At 40.9% G+C, this 20,283-nt stretch overlaps 1 protein-coding gene across 1 annotated transcript in view; it reads left to right on the top strand.

The window, feature by feature from the left end:
* The window catches only part of LOC118099494 (heparan sulfate glucosamine 3-O-sulfotransferase 5), a 76,082-nt gene extending 56,405 nt beyond the window's left edge, over positions 1–19,677 (top strand). The window contains exons 3-4 of the mRNA XM_035144149.2: positions 15,757–15,898; positions 17,947–19,677. Of these exons, the coding sequence (XP_035000040.1) occupies positions 15,792–15,898; positions 17,947–18,877 (1,038 nt within the window). The 5' untranslated portion in view covers positions 15,757–15,791 and the 3' untranslated portion in view covers positions 18,878–19,677. The remainder of the gene's footprint in view (positions 1–15,756; positions 15,899–17,946) is intronic.
* The last annotated feature ends 606 nt before the right edge of the window (positions 19,678–20,283 follow it).

Genomic DNA, 20,283 nt, shown 5'->3' with positions numbered 1-20,283 from the left:
GCATAAGCGCTGTGTGGCTAATTAGCCGCATGCATATGTCTTCTCCCACTGCAGGGCGGCTCCTACACCGGGAGCCTCCCTTGCTTCCCTCAGCCCTGTCTTGGGCAATCTGCAGGACATTCACATAGGCTTAAAACACCCGCTAACATCATATCTGCGTCAGTGTCACTTACAGTTGTGAGCAGTGGATGGACGCTCCTTGGCTCTTGATATGGTTTCCAAAGGGAGCACGCATACTGTAAATTATCCAGAGCTACACTGCAAGGATGGGCCAAGGTTGCTGCAGTTCTCACCAACAAAGAGGAGCTGATCAGAGGCCGAGCTGACAAACAAGGAGGTGAATGGTGTGAGCTCGCTGCAGGGAGATATCTCAGCAATCCCCGCAGTGTTTTCATGACTCAGAGATTCCTCACTTACACATTACTCAGCTTTAACCTCTGCCTGCCACCTCCCTCCCTCTGTTCTCCCCCAGGGCCTCTGCTAGTCCAGCTATGAAATGAGGTGACAAGATTTTTCCTGTGTGGATGGGCTGTCCCTTCTTCAGCCGTAAGAATAATGATTTGATTTGTGTGTGTGCGAGCGCGTGTGTGTGACTTTGTTTTACTACATTTGTGGTAAAACTGTTACAACTTTGAAGTTATAATCTTTAAAGCTGGACCAGTTTTTATTTTTACACCAGGCCAAGACTCAGCAACTCCCCAAAACTCCACTAACTGATTTCCAATCCCTAATTGGAAAATAGTTATTGATGGTAGGCAATCAGGACCTTGTGTAATTTGTGATCAATTGACTGTCAGAAATATGAAATCATTTAGGATATTTCTTAGCAGAGCACCAGATTCAGATATTTCTGAGGTGTGATGCCAGGGACAATTTTTTCTCCAACAGCTCTAAATAAGTACTTCACTGGTTTATATTTAAAGATTATCAAAGCCTTCAGGCATTAAATAAAATTGGATTACCAGGTGACTGCCAAATGCCCTGGTGGGTTACGTTGGAGATTACACAGGCCTGTTTAGCAGCAGTGGGCTGTTTCCCTGCAGAATATCAAGTCATCCCCCCCCCTCCACCTGAGGCTACATACATAACTATGTTTTTGTTTGAAAAGCCATTAACTCTGCTACAATGGAAAAGTTGGAAAACTCCACAACTGCGTTTTAGTTTGCGCAGGCAGAAAAAGAGATGTTTGGAAACAAAGAAGAAAAGAACTGCCATTTTAAACTGAAGCAAAACATTGGAAAGTGTTAAACAGCAAGGTGCTAATTGAGATGTTCTGAAAGCATAAGAGAAATCTATGTGAACTAATGAGGCATTCATGATTACAGACTAGCTGTCCCGTGACCTCCTCATGCACTGTAGGAACCTCAGGGTGTAACATCTCCTGCCCACAGACCTGGATCATCTTGGTGATGTAGGTGTTGTGGGGACAGTGCATGCTGCTCACAGGTGGAGCCTCTTTCAGTGTTTTTTTAAACTTGTCATGTTTACAATTACCATGAGAGATGATATAAGAATAGGTCCTAAATTAGGCTTATATCTTCTGCTAAGTGGAGGGAGCTGTCAGCATCAGCGCCATGGAAAATAATGATAATAGTAAAAACTGTTGGTAATAGGTGTAAATAACAAACCCTGTAGGGGGGGACACTTCATAATGAAGACACTTCTGCAGAAGCATGATGAGCATACCTTGACTCGTTTTGTTTATCGGTGTGGGAGGTAACATTTGGAGCTTGAGTGCTTACAACACTTCATGAGCTCTAACAAACCAACATAGTGTCTAGACCAGAAGCGTGCTCACTGCTCATTGCTCATGAACTTGTAATCCTGAGTAAATCAGACTTCAACTGAATATCTGGATAGAGAGGTTTTCAACAAACAAGCTTTTTAGAGTTATATTCTTGTAGCTCCTGCTGTCTGTACATGGTGAGGAGAGTGCCCAATGTGGGGAGCAGCATGTCAGGGTATAAGAGGAGAACCAGAAGCCACAGAGGCAAGGTGCTGCAGGGAGTTGTGGGAATTGAGTGAAGACACGACAGGTGGCGCTCCGAGGCTTGGCAACACCAGAGGTCTGCCTGTCTGCCTGTAGGGCCACAACCAGACAACAGCAGCCCCCTGTTCCTTCCACAGCTGTAGGATGAACCTGTTAGGACACAGTCTCTTCTCTAGGCGATGGGGAGGGGGAGGTGGTTCACCAGCTGTTAGATTCACACAGCTGCTTCAGAGACCTCTCTGCTAGCAGGTGTGTGTACCTGATGTGATTCAGGGTTTCTCCCAAGAGGTGGAGAGCCCAGAGAGTCCCTCCCATCACACACACACACACACACACACACACACACACACACACACACACACACACACACGCACACAGTCCTTTTCCACCGTAACCCAAGCCCTTCGCTACCAAATTCCATTAGTGCACTTAAATTGAAGATTAAAAACAGATCTTGTTAGTTAATCTTATTGGGTTGCTCTGCTAGATAAAGGTGGATTGCTCCCTCTGGGTTTGAGGTGAGTTGCAAGTGAAAAAGTTGAAATATAGTTTTTATGTCCCGGAGGCATTATGTCATATTGTCTGTCCGTCCGTCCTCTTCCTGTGAATGGGATTTCTCAAGAATGCCTTGAGAGAATTTCCTTTCCAAACATTCACCTTTCACTCAAAGATGAAGTGAGCACATTTTGGTGCCTGGCAAAGTCAAGGTCACAATCTAATGTATGTTTGTTGGGCAATAACAGGGCCTAGTTGATTACATGAAAAACAAAGTAAAGTTAATTGTTTTTTACATTATCATCAGAAATGTGAGTTCCAAAGCTCTATTTCACAAAATGTAGCAGTTACATATATAATTGCATAATTGTAAAACATTACTGTGGTACAAAGTCCAACATCATTAACTATATGCCGTAATGATATAAAAATATTTTATAAAACAAATTCTTCCATTCCTATTTTTTGTCACTTTGTTTGTCATTGCTTTATGTGTAACCTTTGTGGTAATAATAGCTGTGTTGTTCTAAAGTCTTTGTAGAATGTGGTATTGTAGGTTTTACTCATAGCTCCCTGGAAGCAGGTTAATGGCAAGGAGTTGTGGGACTAAATCAAAACTGTAAAGCTCCACCAAAACAACAAGGTAAAAATGCTAAAAGGCAGTGGGAGTAGAACAGACAGTTTATATAGTGGATTCATCAGAGACTTTTAATGGAAAACCGCTGCCTGCTCCAACTATAAAACAAAGAGTAAGGTTATGGGTGGAAAAACCAAAACAATGAACAACAAGAGTATAAAAACCCTGTAAAGCTGACAGGGTGCTGCAGAGTAGGTGATGTTTTTTAAGTGGGTCAAAACAAGAACCTTACTTTGTGCAGCTTTGATAATGTTGATTGATTGAACTGATTCCCTTTAGTCCTGGTTGAGATCTGACCACAGTGTGAGCCAGTGTGGCAAGTCTGATCACATTTATTTTTTGAGGCTGTAAATTTATCCCAGGTAAAATGCAATGAATATATTTTCTCGTCTAGATAGTTTTGATGTCCACTTGTAATCGGAACGCCTTCCTGTTTTTATAAAACGCATGATGCTGTTTCAAGTGCAGTTTTTCTCACCACTCAAACCTACTTTGGGAATGTTTTATTCCATTTTGGCATATTTTTAGGACCAGAGAATCTGATGGCATGGTAACATTTAATGTTTGAAGTGGTGGAATGTACTGTGTGTTCTCTCACAACTCTTAAAAGGCTATATCTCGTCATTTATCGGAACCTCTCAAAGGAGCGACCTTGTGTTGGTCTTTGTGTGCAGCGTGCCTGCATGTGTGTGGGTGTTGTGTGCAGGTGTTATGTGTTAAAATGGGAGTAGCGTAACACTCTACACAGAGCCTTGAGATAAAACAGCAGAAACCTTGTGGGGATATGTCTCCCAACTCAAAGTTTATGACTGCCGGTTTATTTTGTGTTTGAAGGTCAGAGTCGGGAGTAAAGCCAGATATATAGCTTCTGTAAGTTCTACGCTCAGTGTTGACATTCTCTCCTGTATTATTCCTTGGTTCAATGTTGTCACATCAGAGCTCTGTGAGACACACTCACAGGCTCATTGTTAAATTTAGTAATTAGCCCCTAGTGGTTGGGGATAAAATGAGTTTCAGACAGTGTTCACATGGCAGAGACCTGCCATGTGAACACTGTCTCTATAATTTGGATTTGTGAAAACTGTCTCTATAATGAGAAACTGCCACACTCTAGAACATCCCCTTCTTCACATGCTGACAAATCTGAGTGCCATGACAGCGCTGTTATCGTGCTGCGCAAGTTTGTATTTTACTCAAGGCATAAAAGAGACAGTGTGATACACTTTGAAGTCCATCCAAATTCATGTTGCATGAGTCATATTCAGTAAACTATTCCCTGGGCATTTGTATGTTGTCTTCATTCATGTCATATCTAACATAGGCTTTAATCACCCCAGGGTGGAAATTTACAACTTGAACTGATGTAAATCTGAAGTTGTTTCTAGTGTCTTGAGTGAGGTAATTTACTGTTATGGAATTTTTTCCTGGAAGCTTCTGAAAGGAGAACTCGGGCTGCAGCTGATGTCTTATGCAGAAGATTTTAATGCGGACTTGATGCATCAAGGCGACCAGAAGGTGGAACAATATCCAAACGCTAACACAGTAACATGAGCAATTGTCAACACCAAGTCTGAATATGTCTCCCACAGCCTCCCAGTATAACTCCCTCTACTTGCGTCACTCATTCCAACAGCACATCCATGAATTGCTAGAATTGCTGTCACTCTCCATGTTACATGTAGGTGTTCGCATCCTATAGTAAAGTCTAAAGTATGCATTCCTAAATCACATTGTGTCCTTACGTCTTGCCACTGGTGAAATACACAAAAGAGTTAAAGTTGGTGAGAGTTGAAGTTGTTGTCTCTCTGTCTGGTGCATCTGAGTTAGACATGAATGTCCCTCAACATAGACACTACAATGTACTGTTGGTTGGTCCTTTATCTATAACCTGACCTTGGGTACTGATAGCGAGAGACAAGAGTATCTGTGGAATTAGACAGGCACTATTCACCTGTACAGATATAATATAGTATACAATATACATAATATATAGTGGCATATACAGTAATGTGTGAGGATGGTCAAAAATTCCTCGACACTGAGAAAGTATACATCAGCACAAAAGAACAAGAAATAAAAAGATTCATAATTTCTTTATATCTATAGGTTAGACATTCTCAAATTCTTGGTTTTTGTAGCGATGGTGGTAAATCATGAGCATAGAACTCTCCAAAGTAAACCCTCTCACCCAAGGGCTGGGATTGGCACCATCCCCCAACGGAACTCCTGATCATAGTTCTGTTCAATCCACGGTTTCTGCACCGTCTTGAGACTGACGAACTCATGGGTTTGAAATCGTGTGGAAAATAGTTAGATTCTTTCAGTGTTTAGAAACCAACTCATAACCATACAGCAGTACCACCCTGGCAGAGATAGGCTATTACCAGGGGGAGATGTTGAGTTCTGTATTTCAAATACATGGATGCACACAGCATTGCAAAGCATGTTCTCTGTCACCTTGTCCTTTGTGATAACAAGAACTTAGTAAAGGTTGTGCAGTTACTAACATTAGGTGCTTTAGGTCAGGTTAAGATGGTCCTGGTGTACTACCCTCTGCTTCTCATGGGCTTCTCTTCTTGTCTCCTCTTTCAATTTTTCTCCCAGCTAACTCATCAAGCAGCCAAATTCTTTGTTTTTTGGGCAGCAGTGGTAGAGTAGTGGGCATTGCTGCCTTCCAAGCAGTTGTCGCTGGTCATTGCAGCTAGTTTTGTCTCAAGCTCTTTGATTTATTGTTCCTCATTTTCAGAGCAAGGGTTGTGTAGGAACATTGTTTTGTTTTCCACATAGAGAAAGGACACCGAGCGGAACATGAGGAGATATTTGTGTATTGGATAGATTATGTAAATGCTGTACATAGGGCATGCAGCTCATTGGTAAGGTGCTGGCTTTAAATGTTTGAGGCCTCGGGTTCAATCCACACTAGTGTTTTGTTGTTGTAGCCGAGTGGTTAAAGCGTGTAAGTTCGAATCCTGCTGATAACGGTGGACAATTTGTTCGGTGGTTTCAGTTGTTAGACACCAACTCATACATACACCTATACCAAAAACAAAACAACAATAAAAGTGTGTGGTGCCAATCTCCACTGACATTGGACATGTGTACACTCTGGACAGGTTGCTAATGTATCACAGGGTCAACATATACAGTCAAACAACTATTGACGCTCACATTCACCAAAGTCTAATTAATCTAACCCCCTATTTGGAAAATAATGAATTTATATTCAAGTAGTGTATTTAGGGGATGTTGCTCAGCTTTAGGATGCATGCTTTGAATGTTGATCAAACTTGTTAGGGGTCAACTGTGAACTAGTTTGTTTTTCATCAGTGTCAAAACGTTGATTGTGTCAATCAGTTGACAATGACGGGACCTTTCTATTTTGGAAGATTATGAATTCATAAATAAAAAAAGATTACTTTCTTTATACAACAATGAAACAAAGAATCCCTCCCTTACACACACACACACACACACACAAACACTCTCTCTGACATACTACCCCATGTACGTATATATATATATCTTACCTTGATGTTACTTATAAAAAAACACATTGTCACAGGATAATATGATGGCAGTAGACTTGGAGCCAAAGGGATCTGTAGTGATGGGTGATAAATAATGTAGGTGCAATATCACAAAATGGACGCGAGTTTAGAGGAGTGGGGTGGAGGTCGGTTAAGGTTGGAGCTCTAAGCTGAACAGCAGAATCACTCCCTTGTGCATCAATAACAATAATAAGGCACATAGTGTTGAATTATTCATCGATGCTCTGCCCTCTTCATGTCTCCCTCCGCAATGTCCTCAGCTTACTCAACTCCAGCATGAACATCGAAGCGTCTCCATCCAACTTTGAAAAATATATTTTCACCAACAAAGAACCGAATGCATAATATTTATTGTCTGTTTTTCTTACATGTAAAGGTTTTTTGATGACTGAATAACTCGATCTTTCATTGCTTTGGAGTGTGCACCAGTTCTGTCATAAGAGAACAGTTGTAAGACCGTGTGAAGTCGACTGTGGTGACGGCCATTTATAGTCACTCGCTGGCTCGCTCCACGAATAAAAGATGAACAGTCAGCTATGTGCAGAAATATCCTGCAGTTCAAACTGTTGAAGGGAAAAAAAATCCAATCTGGGTCTTAATTTTACAATTTTCTACAACATTGTGTGTATGGAGCATGATAACACTACTCACCACCTCTGTTGCAGAGAGGATCAGCAAACTCTGCTGAAAATGAACACTTGAATTCAACAGAAATTACCTCAATCACCTCCTGCTGACGTTTGAAATCTCTGGGGTTGCGTTTTAGTCAGACGGTCAGGAACAGAGACTTTAAACAATGATGTAGTATTGTATGTATGGATGGATTTTTTTATTTATATAAATGACAATTCTTTAGTGTGGACATAGCCTGAGTCTGACAAAAGCACTACATGCTAAACCTCTGCCTTTATTGTGCATGTGGTGTGTTACGTGCTGCAATTACACCGCCGAAACGCTAGTAGCGGTAGAGTTTCTATGGTGTTGAGTGTCTACCGGTTTCTGGTCCGCCTATTTACAAGTTCACTGGCGTATCTGTTTACTTCAGAACAATGGCGAGTGTTACTAAGCGGATCATGTTGGAGTTGGAGCTGATAGATGTTGAAGAGCAATTTTTTTTAAAGAGCAGCAATGAAGAAAAGGCGCTTGTTCCTTCAACTCAATTAAAAAATGGCGGTGAGACTGCCGGAACTGGGACGCCACCAAGCGGACCAATCACAGCTCTTCCAGTCTGCGTCGCCTCGACTCATAGTTACATTTATGGGGAGGTGCGTAGTGCTCTGCGTAGCGTACACGTCTACACGTAGGCTACGGCGTAGCTTCGACGCAGCAGCATGAATTGGCCTTAATACATTGCCTTTCTTACTGTAACAGAACAGCAAACTAACAAAGGTTTGTGTGTTTGATAAACAGTCAGAGCTGCAGGTTAACGGCTGCTGGGTGGGAGGAGATAGCGGCAGGTCTAATTTATATATAAATAGATCTGTAAAATACTAAATGATATAAATGTGTAGGATGACATCCAAGCCATTTCAAAGCCAGGAAGGATTTTTTTTCTATTGAAAAAAATTCTAAATGTGTAATTTTGAGGCAAAGATATGACCTTTAAGAGGTTTAATCAATGCCCGGAGAGGAAATTTAAAATTGTAATAAGGCTTTGGACATATTATTATTACTATCACAGTTCTTCAGTTCTGTCATGTCCCTGTTCATCTGTATGGATACTGTGTGCTTCTATAAACATTAGGAAATCAACAGCCCACTGTAACAGCAAAGCCCCTCTGAGTTATGTGTGAAGTGCAGGATATGGAATTGATCCGACTTGATAGTTTTGGGCACAATGTAGCATTAGTCTCTCCAAAGATTGTTCCTGCCACCACCAGTTGTTAATACCGTTGCTGTCCTTACGACTGAGGCCCCCGGCCCCACAGTTTACAGTAAATGTGTGTGATGAAGGGGTTGGTGGTCTTCTTCCTACAGCGGTATTTTCACTGACACAATAACAGGATAGGAAGTAATCTAAGATGCTGTGGTACTTTACCAGGCTTTACCAGTGAGAACAGAGCAGTGTAGTTTGGTATTAAAATTTCACATGTTCCCGAATTTGGAAACTAATTAGTTCCTATCAGGCCTGTAAACAGTAGCACTTTGCTGTGTTTTAAATACACACAAAAAAGCCGGTCAACATTTCTCTAATTGTTTTTTTTGTAATTGTTTTCTGCTGCGCTTCCTTCTGAGCCCATTAGCCCAGAACACTGTGCTCATGTATGGTTGGATCAGTAATGACGTGTCAGTGAAAACTGTGTGTGTCTGTGTGTGTGTGCATGTCTGCGTGTGTGTGTGTGTGTGTAAATGGTCTGTATTATCTAGAGCTTTTCTAGTCTTGACCACTCAAAGCGCTTAACAGTACAGTTTTTGCCATTCACCCATTCACACCCATTTATACAGTGCATCTATGTGCAGCACTTTGGGTTCAGTATCTTGCCCAAGGCAACTTCGGCAGAATGGGGAAGACTGGGATCGAACCGCCGCCCTTCTGGACGACCGCTGAGCCACAGACGTGTGTGTGCAAATGTACCTGCTTTGCATTTCTTTCCTGTTTTGTGTGTGGTCAAAGTGAATGAAAGCAGGGTGATGTGAGACGTGTAGAGGTCAGGAGCTGAGATGAGAGAAAATGAAAAATTGACAGAGGAGTGTGATCTTTGTTGGAGTGGACTGGAATGTTAAAATGTTTGGACAGGGTTTTTTTTGGTTTTTACATTTCTGACATGAAATGCTCGTAAAGTTACAGGAACAAGGATGGAGATGGCTGTCATTTTGCTCTCCTACATTTGACACCTGAAGATTATCGACCCCCAGAGGATGATTCTTAATGATTTTTGTGACCCACTGACCTTTTGTTCAGAACTATCATTAGATCACAGTTTCCACCTGACTTACACTTTAAAAATGGAATTAACAGTGGATATTCATGGTTCTCAGATAATAAGTCTTTGTCCATGGACCTCTTGACTGTTCCTCAGTCAAGTCAAACATGTTTCCATATTTTTTATACAAGAAATATCAAGTTCTAATGGTTAGTGATGATTAGTATGATATACATTGAGCCCATTCAGGGTTCAAAGAGGATAAATCAATTTAATTGTGGAATCTCCATTGTGTTAAAACTAAAACAAGTTTACGTTGCCAGGTTGGAGCATGTGTAACTTTTGCAGAACAATGGTCACCTTGGCCAACAAATGCAGGATAATGGTAAATCCTATAGTGCAGCACAAATCAGAAAACTAGTGAACTGGTAATCATAGAGCAATATATATCTAAACACTATATATCCTTGAGCAAGGGTGTTCATGAATTCAACTTTTGACTTGTAAGAGGTAGAGAGACTAATTTCTTCTTCTATTTCTTCTACTACATAGTGTCACTTTAAAACCTCACAAGGTCAATTGGCGTTTTGGCAATGCTGAACACCCATTATATTTCCTGCATCACTGACTGTATAGATGGATGACACGTCTCCACTTCCTCCCACTCTACTAAAGAAAGCCAAAATAGCTCAGGTACATGCGCTGCCATCCTGCAGTGGTGATGTTATATCTACGTAGTAGTGATTGGGAGGGTCGAATCGCTTTATGACCTATACTGCACCCAGCCACCATGGGGCCAATCAAGGTGTATTGGCTTTACTTTTGGGAGCTATGACTTTGTCCATCTTGATGTAAATATTATATATATATATACATACTGTCATTGTTTGGCTTATAGACAAAGCACTACACACTACATACTACTTAATGAGCACACATTATTATGCATGCGATCTTTAAACTGAGCACTAGCATAATTCTTGCAAAAGTCCCACACTAATGTCAGCTCCCCAGAAAAAATTAAATCAGCAGAACTTTCCAAGCTCTCAAGTGGGAAAAACTTTTCAAGTGCGATTTGATTTTTCTGATCAGACACCCTGTGCCCATCTTACTGCAGGAGGATTCCCCCCAAAGAATATTACTGACAGTGAACTTCATTCTAAAGCATCTGCAGACATTTTTTATTTCCCCTGCTGAGCATTTCTGTGTTCAAGGTATTATCCCTAACATCTGTGAAAAACACTTTCTCAATGCTGCTACCCTCTGGTTGTTTGCTCATAACATGCCACTGTCTTGAAGTGTATTTATTGAGTTGATTTAGGTCACACTGTATTCATTAAGGACACGATAAATCACTTCTACACTTTCCTTTCAGGATTGATCTTACTTGGCAGGAGCAGATGTGTCAATTCTAAAGTGAGCAGCACGAAACACTTTACCAGCTCTGTAGATTAGCAAACAGTGACGACGGTTTTTCTCTTCGCTATAGTACTGCATATACTTCTCTCTAATTGTATAGCAGAGTTAAATATGCACACAAAAAAATGTGTGGCTTTGTCCCAGTGCATAGTTTATGAAAACAAACTGCTCCATAATTGATAATTCTGTACGAATCCCCCTCTTGTGCTCATGGCCTAACACAGCTTTTCTGGCTGCAGCTCCTTGACAGGGCAAACAATTAATTTCCATGTACTGTATGCTTATAAATAAGGCATAAAGAATGTGCAGGAAGTGGTACTCTCTATTCATTAGTAGGACAGAGTAGTGTCTGCAGAGAGCTGCTATGGGTCTCTGCAGGTCAAAGACTGTGGAAACTGTCTACACAGTCCAAAAGAGTTTCCACTTTAATGAGTTTGGGTGTTTAGTATTTAAAACAAGACTATGCAACTTGTGCTGAATAGGAGTGTTGCCTTAAAGGGATAGGTCACCAGAAAATGAAAATTCACTCATCATCTAATCACCACTATGCCGACGGAGGGGTGGGTTTTGAAGTCTCAGGGGTAAACTGAGTTGCAGCCGAATCCGATACAATTGAAGTAAATGGCGACATACACTTCAGACGTAAACAACATAACAGGACTATAGTCATTCATAGCCAGGGAAGCACCAGGCTTACGTTAGCTAGCAAGAAGCAAGCAGCCGGCCAGTTGTCCTTACGTCAAACTTGGGGTTTGTAGGCGTACTCAGGCTCGCTGAATGCGATGGAGGGCAGTCTTTGGCCTCGATTTTTACCAGTGCAACATGCAGGTTCCAGTTTCCTGCCACAAGCACCAGTGACCTGAGGTGCGGGAAAATGTCAGAATCTTTCCCAGGTCTTGCGCTAGGTAGCCAGTCAGTGATATTATTTACAACAGTAAAACAAACATTGTTGTACATACAAGCATATAAATCTCCTGTTCGTCCCGGAGGCGTCCCTGGGAAGAGCTTTGTCCGTCCCAAACATATTTTCTGCCATCCCCTGGAGTCCAGGGGTTCCCGAACTTTTTCAGCCAGTGACCCCCAAAATAATGGTGCCAGAGACTGGCGACCCCCACCGACCCTGGATGTGGTATATAATGTTGCGCACAGCCACGTACACGCACTATTAGGCCTATGCAAACTGGGGCATTAACACACCACAAAAGAACAACAATTCTAAGAAATAGAATATAACCAGAATACAGGGAATCTCCCTGTATAAACAGCAGGGCTGAGTGAACATATAAGTATAAACAAGTGCGCAGGTGATGTCTGTGTTTGTCTGTGCGCGTCTGTATGCACAACGAGCACCAGACACCTTATTGCTGCCATGTGCAAAAACTTGAGGGTTATTTATTTTAGCCTAAACATTACTTTCATTTTGTTAAACTCACTAATGAGATAGGTGGGCAATATGCATGGAGCAGAGCAAGTCCATTCTGGGCTGTATTTTGGAGACGGCGACTCAAAGATCATTCTCCACGTTGAGCTGCGCTCTGTATTTATTTTTTATGTTAGTCAGGGCTGAGCAAGTCTTTTCGCACAAGTACGCCAGCCTTGTTAACCAGTCAGGGTCAGTGAGGTGGTCAGCGAGCTGGGATCCATGCTCCATCAGAAATATGCGCACCTCGTCCCGCAGCTCATACAGGCGGCTCAGCACATTTCCCCGCAAGGGCAAGTCTGATACAGAGTGGAAGTGTTTTTATGTAGTAGAGCATTTTTATCGCAGTGTCAAGAATATGTTTAAGCTCTGGTGCAAGTGTTTTGCTTGCAAGAGATTCTCTGTGAATAATACAGTGTGTGAAATTTACGTGCAGCGCCACTTGTAAGACTCTCGCTTTCAGTCCTGCCTTTTCCCCCAGCATCGCTCCAGCCCTGTCCCGACACACACCAATACAGTTTTCCCAAGATAGTCCCTCTTCTTTTAGTTTTGTAAAAATGTCCTCACCTGTGCACGTCCCCTCCAGCGTGGAGCAAAACAGCATTACGTTTTCCGTCAAAACTGTATCTGATGAAAACAAGCAGCTGGGCAGAGTTTAATATATCTGTGGATTCATCTAACTGTAAAGCATATTTCCCTTTCTTAACTCTATCCACCAGCTGGCACTTTATGTCCTGGGCCATGTCGGGGATGCGCCGGGCAATAGTCCCGTTAGACAGCGGCACTGATCCCAGCTCACGGGCAATATGCCACCTCATATGATGCCCTTCGGCTGGGATTGTCTGTTTGTTTAGTAAGGGCTTTCTTTTGGCCTTGCAACTCTCGCTCCTTCCGCTAATCCGTGTCATAATAACCTCAAGGGTCAACAAAGAAAAAGGAAAAAAACTGATGGAAATGTTTTTATTGCATGGTTTTATTCTAATTTCAACTCATATGTATGTATTTATTTATACAATAATGGGTTAAATATTCCATTTTAAATTATTTAAAAATTGTATTTGGATTTTGGACGGCATCTCGCGACCCCCCGGATGGTCGGGACCCCCACTTTGGGAACCACTGCCCTGGACAACCGGACGTCCTTAGTCTTAAGCCCTGGCCACATACCTATAGGCAATCAGCCCTGTCAACTTGCGGGTTGGAGATTTTCTTGATATTTCACCGTAGCAAACCTCTGATAGCCCTTGTTTTGCAACAGCATTACAAGAGGAATGTCAGATTAGAAGTATCCAAGAAGTCCAGTGTAGCTAATTATCATATTGTCTAAGCTCAGTTAGCATAGGTCGCTAAGTAAGAGGTGGTGATTAGGACCACACTAGCAACACAATATTAGCGGTTTGATCATGTAGACAAGGCAAAGACTTGTGTTATCTATAACCAGTAGCCAATTTGTTGGATGATAACAGGGGATGCCATTAGGCTACTTTTCAACCTAAATGACCCAATGACCATTCCCCTTCGTAACAAGCCAATTCTGCCATCACCTCATTGCCATCCCCACATCCACGAGAGAACACTTTCTAAAAAGCACATAATTATAAATACACCTTTTTTGTTACGAGAGAAGGAAGACAACCGTGCCACTGCATACCAGTTCAGTAAGTCTGTAGCAGCAAAACACCAGAGTGTATTGAATTAAAAAAATGGATTCAACCTTTTATTATCTGGGAATAAAAAATCTTAAATTAAAAACAAAATCTTGGTTACAGTCTAAATGAAAATATTATCAAATCTCCTTGAAATACATTACACTGAAAGAAGGTGGAGTACTTTAGAAGTAATGTGTACTGCCCCTAAAAAAAACACAATGGAAACCACTAAATGTATGGCTCCCTCTTGTTTCAGAGGTATACTGGATGTAATGAAAAGCATTTATTTTCCAAATGGGACTCCACAAACAGGGCTGGCCCCTGGCTAACTGGCTTTATTCCTTTGCTCTGTCAGACTGATGAAATTGCAGATGCTCTGCTGGTCTCCCTTGTGAAGTCACCACAAGGCAATACAAGTGAAATGTTTTCCAGTCACACTGGGGTCAAAACCTCTCTCTACTTGTGCATGAGATGTTTTCGAGGATCTGATCTATTGGTAATGAGAGGCAGTTTGAAGGCTGGATTTGAGTGCAACTGGCCCTTATGTAACAGTGCTATGACTTCTGTAGAGATCGGTTATTCCATGATGTGATTTTCCCAGTCACACTGTGGTAAGCCGGCAGATGTCAGATGATATTGAGATGTCTTTTCTCTGTAGAATTAGCAAACATTTCTGTACTTTTGGGGATTCGAGTTTTGGAGATCTCGATTTTGAAAGTCTAGACTTTCACTGAAGTCAAGAGGAAAACGTATACAAAAATGCTTAAGTTGTGATTGAGATATATATATATATATATATATATATATATATATATATATATATATATATATACACAGTATATGTATATATTTATATATATAAAATACTTTACCCCAGCTTTTCCTTTTTTATGCTAAATATGAGACGTTTATGTTGCACATAATATTATAATTCTTATTAACAATAATAATAATAATAATAATAATAATAATAATAATACATCTTATGATCGGAGCTTGGAGCATGGGGATTTAGTCACTCTGCATATATATAACTGGGGGCCAGGCGTTGCTGAGCTCATTAAAAGAATCTAAAGATCAATCCTAAATTGAACTGGCCCCCAAGGAAGGGAGACAAGAAGTGGAGAGAAATTATTAAAATAATATTGATAATAATTATAGTAATGATGATATAAAATAGTATAGAGTCATCAGCAAAGGAATAAAAAAAGACAGGGGAATTGTTTGATGATAAAGTACTTGAGGAGATTTTGAAAAGAAATCAGTATGATTAGGTTTTGGGCAGGGGGGTGGAGGGGAGCAAACGGAGAAGAAAACATGCTGTTGTTTTTGCTGTTGTTATTTGTTCTGTGCTGTGTGGGAGTTTGGCATTGGGTACCAGATTTTGTCAAATGTAGTCGTATTCCTGAAGGGAGTTGGATCATCTTTCCTCTGAAGTATATCAATCTTTTAATTTTAAACATTACTCATTAATACTATCAAAGCAGGGCTCCCACAGTACATCAGTATATTAGATCAAATCAATCCACCACTTGCCAGAAATAGACAAATAAATGAACGTAACAAAGTGGTGTTTGGTGGATGAGCGTTTTCTGTAATGGCACTGCAGCACTTTTCCGGCTCGTGTGAACGTGGCTTAATCACTTGTAAGACTTGATTGAGTGTGTGTTAATAAACATTAGGCTGTCTCTCTTCCCCTGGCTATTAGTGGTTTATGTGCTCTGCTGTCTACAGGCTGAAGACGCAGTCCTGAAGATTGATGGAGGGCCATGCTATTCAAACAGCAGGCACTGCTGAGACAAAAGCTCTTCGTACTGGGCAGCCTCGCTATCGGAAGTGTCCTCTATCTCGTGGCTAGGGTTGGGACCTTGGATAGGTAAGTCATCACTGGCACTCCTAAGAATACTGCATATTCATTTCATTGAATCTTGCATCGTTATTTTTTTAAGATTCTCACTGGATATTGTGCGGATAATATAGCACAGGTTAAGTAGGTTCATGAAGTTATTTAAATGTACTGCTTCATACGAGAACTTAGCTGCTCTTAGAACAAAAAAGGGATATTTTTACAGGGCAGTGCCATGTCCCAGACATACCTGAGAGGTTTTCCTCGGCCTCCTAGACGTATACATACGTATACATACATCTCTGACTGTTTATTGGAATATGTTCCAAACCGTTCCCTCAGGTTGTCTACCGCGGGCTTGCTCAATATCCCCAAAACAAACTATAAAAAGTTTGTTGAAGCAGCTTTCTCCATGCACCAAAGGTTTGGAAGAAACTCCCACCACACATCAGACAAGCTTCTTCTGTTGATAGTTTTAAGAAACAACTCAAGACATATTTCTACGATCTTGCTTTTAATTAATTTTATCTGTTTTATTTTTATCTTTCATCTTTATTTGTATTTTTTCCTAAGTCTTTGTTTTATTGCTGACATGTTCTTATTGATCTCTTATTTCATGTCTTGATGTTATTGTAAAGCACTTTGAGCTGCATTGTCTGTATGAAAGGTGCTGTATAACTAAATGTATTATTATAATTTTATTATAAAGAATAAAAAAGAAATGCCTCCTGAGAGACCAATCTCAGGGCAAGAATTTCTCCAGTGGAGCAGCAGTAACAGCAGTTTATATGGGAAGACTGGCAACTTTTAAACAACATTAGGAAAAGTGATGGCTTGATTTTCATATGATTTCTATGGAGTGGTGCTTTCCGCTATTTAGACAAAACATTTCACCCCACATATTTGGGTTATGTTTGGGTTCTGGCTGTTGAGAAAGCTGATAATTATCCCATGTGTCTGTGCAAAGGTGTGAGCTGGGGTTCATGAACAAGTTAGTGTTGGACTGCACTAGTCCATAATTTGTATAAAACCAACAGGTCAAATGTGCAAATGTGAAAGAAGAAGAAGTCTCTTCCTTGTAGTGACTGACTCTGACTCCGAAGCTTCCCTCAGTTTTATGAACCTTTTAAGCATCTCTAAAGATTTTTGGGGTTTTATTGCCAGCAACTTTACAGCTGCCTCCAGTCTGCTGCTCTCATCAACGTTGTTTCCAGTGTGTTTTTAGCAATAAAAGCTCTTCTAAACCCACCCTTCTCTAGCACCAGAGAGTGGATACTGGTTACAACCATATGGTAAACGTGGTGGAGCATTTAACAGCTACAGAAGACCTGAACAGAAAAGTATACTTTGCAGTGGAGTATTGGACTTAGTAGCCTAGTTTGTTAGTAAGAAACAGCTAGCTAACAGAAACCAGAAACACAACTCCAAAGTATTGGCAATTTTAAAGTGTAAATATATATATATATATTTGCTAAAATATGACACAACACATGATAATACACGATAATACATCACTGCTATGTTGTCAGGTTGTGGTGAAGAAAATGTAATGATGTGGTGCCTTGTTCAAATTTGTGTACTTTAAAAGAAACATCCTCACGGTCCCCTCCTTTTCATACACTGCAAAAGGTTTTTATTGCTACTTATCAGTTGTCTATTGAAATTGTCTATTGGATGCTAAAAATGTTATATAAGAAGAAGAAGAAGAAGAAGAGGAAATAATTATAAGAAAACTGCAAAAAGTGATAAATAATGCTTGGGAAGATTTTTGAAGCATGGATAGAAAATTAAAATTAATAATGTAATATATAATTTGGGATATAGTTATGAATAGCATCTGTAGATATGCTGCATCGTTATCATGGCAGAACAGACAGAGAGCACACCTAGAATCTGTCTTGAATTAAAATAATTTCTAATGCAAATTAGTAAATGGCTGTTCCAGGGTGTGTTGTACCAAAAACAAGTTTCACTCCTGATTTAACCAAGACATCCCTTTACAAATGAAGCTAGGAATCCTTGTTATAAAGAAGATATTATATATATATATATATCCTCTTTTGCTTTTTCCCTTTCAGGCTACAGCCCATTTGCCCCATTGAAGGCAGACTGAACCCCCCTGAGCCAGAGCAAATCCCTCTCCGCACCCTGCAGTTTAAGCGCGGCCTGCTCCATGAATTACGTAAGGGCAATGCCACCAAAGAGCAAATTCACTTGCACAACCTGGTACAGCAGCTGCCTCGGGCTATCATCATCGGGGTTCGCAAGGGAGGCACCCGCGCCCTGCTGGAGATGCTCAACCTGCATCCAGCGGTGGTCAAGGCTTCACAGGAGATTCACTTTTTTGACAATGACCAAAACTATGCTCGCGGAATCGACTGGTACAGAGGGAAAATGCCCTTCTCCTTCCCTCACCAGATCACCATTGAGAAGAGCCCCGCGTACTTCATCACAGAGGAGGTCCCTGAACGCATCTTCAAGATGAACTCCTCCATCAAGCTGCTGATCATCGTCCGCGAACCCACCACCAGAGCTGTGTCTGACTACACTCAAGTTCTGGAGGGCAAGGAGCGTAAAAACAAGACCTACCACAAGTTTGAGAAGCTGGCCATCGACACCAACACCTGTGAGGTGAACACCAAGTACAAAGCTGTCCGGACCAGCATCTACACGAAACACCTGGAGCGCTGGCTCAAGTACTTTCCTGTGGAGCAGTTCCACATTGTGGACGGGGACCGTCTTATCACGGACCCACTGCCAGAGCTGCAGCTCGTTGAGCGCTTCCTCAACCTACCCTCAAGGATCAGCCAATATAATCTGTATTTCAATGCTACCAGGGGATTCTACTGTCTGCGATTTAACATTGTCTTCAACAAGTGCCTGGCAGGCAGCAAGGGCCGCATCCATCCAGAGGTGGACCCGTCAGTGGTGACAAAACTGCAGAAGTTCTTTCACCCCTTCAATCAGAAGTTTTACCAGATCACTGGTAGAACATTCAACTGGCCATGATGAGCTTTGAACCTCTCAAATGAGATCCCTGGATTGGTGTTTTCTTTTTTTAAATAAAACAAAACACCTCACTTTAAGATCTCAAAAGATATTAATAGCACTTTGACTGGATTTAATACAAAAACAACATTGTGACCAAATATAAAAGGAACTTGATGTGAGTTTGTTTTTACATGTGTGAAAATAGAACAAAATGGTTTGATTGGTTTGACTAAAAGATTCAGTTCAAAGCACTTGATCTCGCAAAATAATTCACTTGTCTGTCAATGTTCCCTGCGGAAAAAAAAAACTGTTCCAAACTGTGATTATTTTTGTTGCTTTAAAAAAAACTATCAAAACACTGACATTTATGCTGTTAAGATAAGCTTTTAGCGTGATGCTTTCTTTTCATCATAAAACTCTATGAAAAATGACATCTCATGATCAACAAAATTGTTCATTTATTCCCCATCATTGCTGTGATCGGTCCATTGGACAGTGACCTCTTCTTCTTTACCTAACGTCATTCAGACAAGGACCATGACAATAGAATAAAGTGATTCAAGTTTGGCTCAGCACCTTCCAAGCATTTTAGACTTGAGCTTGTGTTTTACTGTAAGTATGTTGTTTCTTCCCCTACAGCGTTCTCATTGGTTAGCGAAATACCTGGCAAAAAGCCATATTGAAAAAAATGTCCTGTCCTCCTCCGTCAAACCAACAGCTTATTCTTAGATGACGAATAATCTGTTTCTGTGCAGATATTTATTCTGTATCATGTGTGTTGTTAAAAAATGTTAAATTAAAAGAACATGTAGACATTTGTCAACTGATTTATTGTGTGCTGTTGTTGACATTTTGGTATTGAAAGAAATCGTTTAACATTTTGGGAAATCAATAGGAAGACAGTTACCACTCTCCCATCTGCGTTGAGTATAGTCTGGAGGGGATCAGCTTAGCTTTTGAGCTTTGGTCAGAGCCAGGCTAGCTGTTTCACAATGATTCCAACTGGCCATGCTAAACTAAGCTAATCATCTCCTGACTTCAGCTCGTATTCATTACACAGACAAGAGAGTGGTAGTCTATTGGCCGAAACTGGATATAAAATTCCCAATAGCTGCTTTCAGACTTGCACTGAAGTGAAGATGATCTCCTGACATTCTCCGAAGGGGCTGTATCTGCATCCTTGGATGAAAAAGAGGAATTTATACATTACGACTCTATCTGCTGAGCCACCCCGCACCTGTGAGTTTTTCGAGCATGTCAGAGGAGAAAATCTCCATCTATGTTGTCATTTTTACCCAAAACCAGATTGTTGCAACTTTGTTCTTTAGCCCGAATGCAAGTTCTTGTAAGGGCGTATAATACCGTAGAGGTACCAGAAGGTAACTCTCGTGCTTCCAATACTTTTTATTATTATATATTTTTTT

The sequence above is a fragment of the Hippoglossus stenolepis genome, chromosome 20 (assembly GCF_022539355.2).
Source record: "Hippoglossus stenolepis isolate QCI-W04-F060 chromosome 20, HSTE1.2, whole genome shotgun sequence".
Lineage (NCBI taxonomy): Eukaryota > Metazoa > Chordata > Actinopteri > Pleuronectiformes > Pleuronectidae > Hippoglossus > Hippoglossus stenolepis.
The sequence above is the reverse complement of the archived record's forward strand: the minus strand, read 5'-3'. Positions and strand labels throughout refer to the sequence as shown.